At 39.0% G+C, this 10,000-nt stretch overlaps 1 protein-coding gene across 1 annotated transcript in view; it reads left to right on the forward strand.

Moving 5' to 3' along the window:
• LOC143748448 (venom phosphodiesterase CdcPDE-like) overlaps positions 1 to 10,000 on the forward strand; it is a 46,705-nt gene that overhangs the window by 35,857 nt on the left and 848 nt on the right. Inside the window, exons 23-24 of the mRNA XM_077240489.1 lie at positions 3,971 to 4,103; positions 8,620 to 8,776. Of these exons, the coding sequence (XP_077096604.1) occupies positions 3,971 to 4,103; positions 8,620 to 8,776 (290 nt within the window). The remainder of the gene's footprint in view (positions 1 to 3,970; positions 4,104 to 8,619; positions 8,777 to 10,000) is intronic.

The raw sequence follows: 10,000 nt of genomic DNA on the forward strand, positions 1-10,000 counted from the left end.
GCAGTGAGTGTGTGTACAGTGAGTGTTTCTGCAGTGAGTGTTTCTGCAGTGAGTGTGTGTGCAGTGAGTGTTTCTGCACTGAGTGTTTCTGCAGTGAGTGTGTGTGCAGTGAGTGTTTCTGCAGTGAGTGTGTGTGCAGTGAGTGTTTCTGCACTGAGTGTGTGTGCAGTAAGTGTGTGTGCAGTAAGTGTTTCTGCAGTGAGTGTGTGTGCAGTGAGTGTTTCTGTAGTGAGTGTGTGTGCAGTGAGTGTTTCTGCAGTGAGTGTTTCTGTAGTGAGTGTGTGTACAGTGAGTGTTTCTGCAGTGAGTGTTTCTGTAGTGAGTGTGTGTACAGTGAGTGTTTCTGCAGTGAGTGTGTGTACAGTGAGTGTTTCTGCAGTGAGTGTTTCTGCAGTGAGTGTTTCTGTAGTGAGTGTGTGTGCAGTGAGTGTTTCTGCAGTGAGTGTTTCTGTAGTGAGTGTGTGTACAGTGAGTGTTTCTGCAGTGAGTGTGTGTACAGTGAGTGTTTCTGCAGTGAGTGTTTCTGCAGTGAGTGTGTGTGCAGTGAGTGTTTCTGCACTGAGTGTTTCTGCAGTGAGTGTTTCTGCAGTGAGTGTGTGTGCAGTGAGTGTTTCTGCACTGAGTGTGTGTGCAGTAAGTGTGTGTGCAGTAAGTGTTTCTGCAGTGAGTGTGTGTGCAGTGAGTGTTTCTGTAGTGAGTGTGTGTGCAGTGAGTGTTTCTGCAGTGAGTGTGTGTGCAGTAAGTGTGTGTGCAGTAAGTGTGTGTGCAGTAAGTGTTTCTGCAGTGAGTGTTGGTACAGTGAGTGTGTGTACAGTGAGTGTGTGTACAGTGAGTGTGTGTACAGTGAGTGTTTCTGCAGTGAGTGTTTCTGCAGTGAGTGTGTGTACAGTGAGTGTTTCCGCAGTGAGTGTGTGTGTGTAGTGAGTGTGTATGCAGTGAGTGTGTGTATAGTGAGTGTTTCTGCAGTGAGTGTGTGTACAGTGAGTGTTTCTGCACTGAGTGTTTCTGCAGTGAGTGTGTGTGCAGTGAGTATTTCTGCAGTGAGTGTGTGTGCAGTGAGTGTGTGTGCAGTGAGTGTTTCTGTAGTGAGTGTGTGTGCAGTGAGTATTTCTGCAGTGAATGTGTGTAAAGTGAGTGTTTCTGCAGTGAGTGTTTCTGTAGTGAGTGTGTGTACAGTGAGTGTGTGTGCAGTGAGTGTTGAGTGTACAGTGAGTGTGTGTACAGTGAGTGTTTCTGCAGTGAGTGTGTGTGCAGTGAGTGTGTGTACAGTGAGTGTTTCTGCAGGGAGTGTTTCTGCAGTGAGTGTGTGTACAGTGAGTGTGTGTGCAGTGAGTGTTGAGTGTACAGTGAGTGTGTGTACAGTGAGTGTTTCTGCAATGAGTGTGTGTACAGTGAGTGTTTCTGCAGTGAGTGTGTGTGCAGTGAGTGTTTCTGCAGTGAGTGTGTGTGCAGTGAGTGTGTGTACAGTGAGTGTGTGTACAGTGGTTGTGTGTGCTTGAGTGGCCCTGATTTATCAAAAGTGCGTACACCAAATTTCCAGCGTACACCTGGCGTACACCCAAAACCACGGTGACTTTGATATTTATCAATATGGACGTTGGCGTACGGCACGCTCAAATCCTACGCCAGGTCAGGAGGTGGTGTACATGTACGCACGTTTTGAGTTAGTGCAGAAATGCGCAGAAAAACAATTCCTAACACCACAAAACGCACTGACAAACTAAAAGATATGAGGAGCTCTTTTCCAAAACGCGATAAACGCCATTTTTAAAAATAAATTTGTATTTTATTTCTATTAATAAACTAGTGTTGTGTCTGCAAAGATGAAATTGATGATCACCATCTCCGTAGTGAACGCGCCTATAGAGAGAGTAGCCTATTTCTTTTCGTTTATAATTGTTTCGATTAAAGACATTTCAAGCTTTCTTTATAGATATATTTCTCATGTCTGTGAGGCATATACTGAGTTTCGGTTAATTTGTGATGAGATGCGCTCCAGTTCACGTGCAATGCAAGGGACCGCGCCCGCGCCTCCATGTCATGACTCATGATTATATTGTCTGCTATTTGCTTCTTATTTATTAAATCCAGGCAATTGGTTGATGAAAAAAATATTGAAATTAAGATACAATTTATACAAAACGAAATTCACTTTAAAGAAAGGCTTTCTACAAAACAAAACTTAATTAAGTGGCCAAAATCATGTCTGAGCATGTCTCCCGATATATTGCGCATCCTATCTTAGCCTATGTTCACTTTTCATAATCAACATAGATGGGGAAAAAATAACATTATTATTTTTTAACAAATATGAAACTAAATGCACTTAGTTAATGGCTACAACACGTAGCCTAATAGTAGGCCTGAATATTGTTATCATTACTTTTCAAGTTCGGCACGAATGACTATTAGCCTAAATGTGTTACTAAATGATTTGAATGTATTTTTAATATTTACTTTATTTTACTATTTATTTTGTTTGGCTTTTATTTATTTCATGCAGTTGCAAATATTTAATTTATATTAATTTATAGTATGAGTCCCTGATTATATGTTGCATGTTCTCTTGTTGTTGTTTTTTTAGACAAAAAATGGATGGATTTATAGCGTTTTGAAAAACAAAATGCAATTAACTTTGAATTTATCATCAACAATATTGTTGTTTGATTTAATAATAATTTTTCATGATGGTGATGGTCTCGATCTCCAGAGAAGTGTCTCCTTTTTGCCGTCTTCCGTGTGTACATGGCGTAAAATGAGGGCGTGGGGGAAGCGGATACTTGAATATATAGGGGCGTGTTATTCTAATGACGATCGTTTTCAGCCGCGGCATTTATCAAGGGCAGGTATTGCGTACACCTGGATTTCAAAGGTACGCACAGCTTCATAAATCAGGCGGTAAGAGGAGTGTAAGCATAATCTTACGCCACCATATACGCCCGTTTCTACGCAAGAATGATAAATTAGGGCCAGTGTGTGTACAGTGAGTGTTGAGTGAACAGTGAGCGTTTCTGCAGTGTGTGTGTGTCCAGTGAGTGTGTGTACAGTGAGTGCTTTTGCAGTGAGTGTGTGTACAGTGAGTGCTTTTGCAGTGAGTGTGTGTACAGTGAGTGCTTCTGCAGTGAGTGTTTCTGCACTGAGTGTTTCTGCTGTGAGTGTTTCTGCATTGAGTGTTTCTGCAGTGAGTGTGTGTGCAGTGAGTGTGTGTACAATGAGTGTTTCTGCAGTGAGTGTGTGCAGTGAGTGTTGAGTGTACAGTGAGTGTGTGTGCAGTGAGTGTTTCTGCAGTGAGTGTGTGTGCAGTGAGTGTGTGTACAGTGAGTGTGTGTGCAGTGAGTGTTTCTGCAGTGAGTGTTTCTGCAGTGAGTGTGTGTACAATGAGTGTTTCTGCAGTGAGTGTGTGTGCAGTGAGTGTGTGTGCAGTGAGTGTGTGTACAGTGAGTGTTTCTGCAGTGAGTGTGTGTGCAGTGAGTGTTGAGTGTACATGGAGTGTTTCTGCAGTGAGTGTGTGTACAGTGATTGTGTGTGCAGTGAGTGTGTGTGTGCAATGAGTGTTTCTGCAGTGAGTGTGTGTGCAGTGAGTGTTGTGTGTGCAGTGAGTGTTTCTGCAGTGAGTGTGTGTGTGCAGTGAGTGTTTCTGCAGTGAGTGTGTGTGCAGTGAGTGTGTGTGTGTAGTGAGTGTGTGTGCAGTGAGTGTTTCTGCAGTGAGTGTTTCTGCAGTGAGTGTGTGTGCAGTGAGTGTTGTGTGTGCAGTGAGTGTTTCTGCAGTGAGTGTGTGTGTGCAGTGAGTGTTTCTGCAGTGAGTGTGTGTGCAGTGAGTGTGTGTGCAGTGAGTGTGTGTACAGTGAGTGTTTCTGCAGTGAGTGTGTGTGCAGTGAGTGTTGAGTGTACAGGGAGTGTTTCTGCAGTGAGTGTGTGTACAGTGATTGTGTGTGCAGTGAGTGTGTGTGTGTATTTTGTGTTTCTCCAGGACTCTGGCAGTATTTCCAAGAGGTTCTGCTGGTCAAATATGCGTCTCAGTATAACGGCATTAACGTTGTCACTGGCCCGGTGTACGACTACAACTATGACGGACGCTTCGACTCTCCGGATCAGATCCAGGAGTAAGTGTGATCATTTCCTGTTACGTGTTCCACTATGTTTAAAGGTGACATATTCTGCCCCTTTTCACAAGATGTAATATAATTCTATGGTGTCCCCAGAATGCATCTGTGAAATTTCAGCTAAAAAAGAAACCCAGATCATTTATTATAGCTTGTCAAATTTGCCCCTTTTTGGGTGTGAGCAAAAACACGCAGTTTTTGTGTGTTTCTCTTTAAATGCAAATGAGCTGCAGCTCCGCCTCCGTTCAGAAGAGGGCGGAGTCTTTACACGAGCTTCAGAAACTCCAGCAATAACAAAACAGGCCAATCTCAATCATCCAGAATCCCAGAATAACCAGTAGCGAGTGCAGCCTTACGGAGAGACTCAGGAAGAGTTTCTGAATGTTAGTGGAGACATTTATGTAGTTGTTGTGGAGTTACATTGATCATCTCATCATCATGTTGAACTTCTACACAAGTGTCCACAGTTCCTGAGGTGTTTATAAGACAGCGGTGACATGTTCTGGTCAATAGTGTTCAGTGCTCGTCTGTGCTCAACGACAGAACAGTTTCAGGCTTTGCTGGATCTTTTGCGTTAGAACTGGACACTGTTGTCGCTCGAGAAAACAAATGTCGGCTGGTGTGTGTAAACGTGCAGATTAAAGCTGCAGTAGGTAACTTTTGTAAACAAATATTTGTTAAAACTGTCATTATGTCCTGACAGTAGAATATGAAACAGAAAATCTGTGAAAAAATCAAGCTCCTCTGGCTCCTCCCAGTGGTCCTATTGCCATTTGCAGAAATACACCGCTCCCGGTCAGAAACAAGAAATCAGAGCCAGGAGGAATGTCTTAGCAGTGTCAATCACGCTCGTGTACGCGCTGATCACCCCTCTCTTGCACAACGCGAGCGCGTACCGTCGTTCGTGACTCTCCTGTTCGAACTCGGTCATCCAAATGAACGAATCTTTTTTCGAGGGCCGGGAATATTATAAACGTGCAGATTAAGGGTCGATAATATTATAAACGTGCAGATTAAGGGCCGATAATATTATAAACGTGCAGATTAAGAGCCGGTAATATTATAAATGTGCAGATTAAGGGCCGATAATATTATAAATGTGCAGATTAAGGGCCGGGAATATTATAAACGTGGCGATTAAGGGCCGGGAATATTATAAACGTGCAGATTAAGAGCCGGTAATATTATAAATGTGCAGATTAAGAGCCGGTAATATTATAAACGTGCAGATTAAGAGCCGGTAATATTATAAACGTGCAGATTAAGAGCCGGTAATATTATAAACGTGTAGATTAAGGGCCGGTAATATTATAAACGTGTAGATTAAGAGCCGGTAATATTATAAATGTGCAGATTAAGAGCCGGTAATATTATAAACGTGCAGATTAAGGGCCGGGAATATTATAAACGTGTAGATTAAGGGCCGGTAATATTATAAACGTGCAGATTAAGAGCCGGTAATATTATAAACGTGCAGATTAAGGGAAGGTAATATTATAAACGTGCAGATTAAGGGCCGGTAATATTATAAATGTGCAGATTAACAGCCGATAATATTATAAACGTGCAGATTAAGGGACGGTAATATTATAAACGTGCATATTAAGAGCCGGTAATATTATAAACGTGCAGATTAAGGGCCGATAATATTATAAATGTGCAGATTAAGAGCCGGTAATATTATAAACGTGGCGATTAAGGGCCGGGAATATTATAAACGTGCAGATTAAGAGCCGGTAATATTATAAACGTGGCGATTAAGAGCCGGTAATATTATAAACGTGCAGATTAAGGGCCGATAATATTATAAATGTGCAGATCAAGAGCCGGTAATATTATAAACGTGGCGATTAAGAGCCGGTAATATTATAAACGTGCAGATTAAGGGCCGATAATATTATAAATGTGCAGATTAAGAGCCGGTAATATTATAAACGTGCAGATTAAGAGCCGGTAATATTATAAATGTGCAGATTAAGAGCCGGTAATATTATAAACGTGGCGATTAAGAGCCGGTAATATTATAAACGTGCAGATTAAGAGCCGGTAATATTATAAATGTGCAGATTAAGGGCCGGTAATATTGTGCAGATTAAGGGCCGGTAATATTATAAACATGCAGATTAAGGGCCGGTAATATTGTGCAGATTAAGGGCCGGTAATATTATAAACGTGCAGATTAAGGGCCGGTAATATTATAAACGTGCAGATTAAGAGCCGGTAATATTATAAACGTGCAGATTAAGAGCCGGTAATATTATAAACGTGCAGATTAAGGGCCGGTAATATTATAAACGTGCAGATTAAGAGCCGGTAATATTATAAACGTGCAGATTAAGAGCCGGTAATATTATAAACGTGCTGATTAAGGGATGGTAATATTATAAACGTGCAGATTAAGAGCCGGTAATATTATAAACGTGCTGATTAAGGGCCGGTAATATTATAAACGTGCTGATTAAGGGCCGGTAATATTATAAACGTGCAGATTAAGAGCCGGTAATATTATAAACGTGCAGATTAAGGGCCGGTAATATTATAAACGTGCAGATTAAGGGCCGGTAATAATATAAACGTGCAGATTAAGAGCCGGGAATATTATAAACGTGCAGATTAAGAGCCGGTAATATTATAAACGCGCAGATTAAGGGCCGGTAATATTATAAACGTGCAGATTAAGAGCCGGTAATATTATAAACGTGCAGATTAAGGGCCGGTAATATTATAAACGTGCAGATTAAGAGCCGGTAATATTATAAACGTGCAGATTAAGAGCCGGGAATATTATAAACGTGCAGATTAAGAGCCGGTAATATTATAAACGTGCAGATTAAGGGCCGGTAATATTATAAACGTGCAGATTAAGAGCCGGTAATATTGTAAACGTGCAGATTAAGGGCCGGTAATATTATAAACGTGCAGATTAAGAGCCGGTAATATTATAAACGTGCAGATTAAGGGCCGGTAATATTATAAACGTGCAGATTAAGGGCCGGTAATATTATAAACGTGCAGATTAAGAGCCGGTAATATTATAAACGTACAGATTAAGGGCCGGTGATATTATAAACGTGCAGATTAAAAGCCGGTAATATTATAAACGTGCAGATTAAGAGTCGGTAATATTATAAACGTGCAGATTAAGAGTCGGTAATATTATAAACGTACAGATTAAGGGCCGGTAATATTATAAACGTGCAGATTACGAGCCGGTAATATTATAAACGTGCTGATTAAGGGCCGGTAATATTATAAACGTGCTGATTAAGGGCCGGTAATATTATAAACGTGCTGATTAAGGGCCGGTAATATTATAAACGTGCAGATTAAGAGCCGGTAATATTATAAACGTGCAGATTAAGGGCCGGTAATATTATAAACGTGCAGATTAAGGGCCGGTAATATTATAAACGTGCAGATTAAGAGCCGGGAATATTATAAACGTGCAGATTAAGAGCCGGTAATATTATAAACGTGCAGATTAAGGGCCGGTAATATTATAAACGTGCAGATTAAGAGCCGGTAATATTGTAAACGTGCAGATTAAGGGCCGGTAATATTATAAACGTGCAGATTAAGAGCCGGTAATATTATAAACGTGCAGATTAAGGGCCGGTAATATTATAAACGTGCAGATTAAGGGCCGGTAATATTATAAACGTGCAGATTAAGAGCCGGTAATATTATAAACGTACAGATTAAGGGCCGGTGATATTATAAACGTGCAGATTAAAAGCCGGTAATATTATAAACGTGCAGATTAAGAGTCGGTAATATTATAAACGTACAGATTAAGGGCCGGTGATATTATAAACGTGCAGATTAAAAGCCGGTAATATTATAAACGTGCAGATTAAGAGTCGGTAATATTATAAACGTACATATTAAGGGCCGGTAATATTATAAACGTGCAGATTACGAGCCGGTAATATTATAAACGTGCTGATTAAGGGATGGTAATATTATAAACGTGCAGATTAAGGGCTGGTAATATTATAAACGTGCAGATTAAGAGCCGGTAATATTATAAACGTGCAGATTAAGAGCCGGTAATATTATAAACGTGCAGATTAAGGGCCGGTAATATTATAAACGTGCTGATTAAGGGATGGTAATATTATAAACGTGCAGATTAAGGGCTGGTAATATTATAAACGTGCAGATTAAGGGCCAGTAATATTATAAACGTGCAGATTAAGGGCCAGTAATATTATAAACGTGCAGATTAAGAGCCGGTAATATTATAAACGCGCAGATTAAGAGCCGGTAATATTATAATAAGATCCTCTTCATACGTCAGAAGGAGAGAAATCAGATCAGCTTATTTTTAGACATGCTCTCAGAGATAGACTCACCAGAACAAAGTTACTGGGTTTCACTTTTCACGTTTTCTGGGTTTTGGTAGAAGCGGCCGATTAAAGCATTTACAAAGAAATGTACGGAGAAAGCCAGATTTTCATGATATGTCCCCTTTAAAGATCTGATTCCTCGCGCGTCTCACAGTGCTTGTGTTCAGGTTGGTTGCAGGTTCGTCTGTTCCTCTTCCCACTCATTATTTCGCGGTGCTGACGAGCTGCAGGAACGAGACGCAGGCGGTGGGAGAATGTTCCGGGGAACTTCAGAGCGTTTCCTTCCTTGTGCCTCACAGAGATGAAAACACAGAGAGCTGCGCTGTGAGTGACACACACACACACACTTCCTACTGATACTCTCACTTCCTGTTTCACAAGCTCATCCTCACACACTGGATGTGGAACGAGACACTTGACTTAATTTGAGTTTAATTTAATCCATCATCACGTGAATCTTCTGTGCGGTTCGTCTCAGTGAATCAGAACTTCGGTCAGAATGATTCAGTTTGTTCTTTTTGTGTTTTTCAGATGTTCTCTGATGTAACGCCTTGACATATTAGTATATATGAACACACCTTAAACATTCTTGTTTTCATATTAATAATATTATTATGATCAGTGAATCAGTTTTTATTTTTCATCAATATTTTTTCATAATTTTTTTTACTTATTCATTAAGTAGAATTTTTTTTAATACATTTTTTATTAATGAATTATTTTATTTTATTTGTCAATGCCATTAAGCTCTAAAACTAACAACTTATCTGTTTAATTTATGCATACTCATTTAAATTTCATAAAATTATACAATTTAATCGATATTTATTTGTTCATTCGTTCAGTAAGTAGAAAATATATTTTTATTCATTCAATAATTTTTCATTATTTTATTTATTTTTTCAGTGACATTTAGCTGTAAGACTAACAACTTCACTGTTGTATTCGTGCATATTAATTGAAATGATATAAATTATGCAATTCATTTGATATTTTTATTTATTCATGAAGTAAAACATTTATTTGAATACATTTATTTATTTATTCAATAATTATACTTTTTTTTCATTTGTCAGTGACATTAAGCTGTAAAAATGACACTGTTTTATTCATGAAAAATTATATAAATTTTTTCAATTATTTTAGCTATTTATTAAAAAAAACTTCAGTTTAATTTTCCAGATTAATTTAATTGATATTAATTATTCAAATCATTGATATTTTTTATTTAAACAAGTAAAAAGTCAATTTTAATAATTTGTATTTATTCATTAATTAATATTATTATTTTTTATTTAGTTTTCAGTGACATTAAGCCGCAAAACTAAAAACTTTGCGGTTTTATTTATGCATATTAATTTTAAATGATATAAATTATACAATTAAAACCAAAGTTAATGCTCAGTCATGCTTTTCTGTGAAGCTGCTTTGAGTATGACTGAGCACGTAAGTGAATCATGTGACGGTGGCACAGGTGCGTCCCATTATGCTCTTCCAACTAAATAAAGAGCTTTTGTCATTGTTTTGTTCTTTGGGTTTCGGCTGCTT

Source organism: Siphateles boraxobius, unplaced genomic scaffold, assembly GCF_051911475.1.
Source record: "Siphateles boraxobius isolate OS27281-9 unplaced genomic scaffold, OSU_SipBor_1 234, whole genome shotgun sequence".
Lineage (NCBI taxonomy): Eukaryota > Metazoa > Chordata > Actinopteri > Cypriniformes > Leuciscidae > Siphateles > Siphateles boraxobius.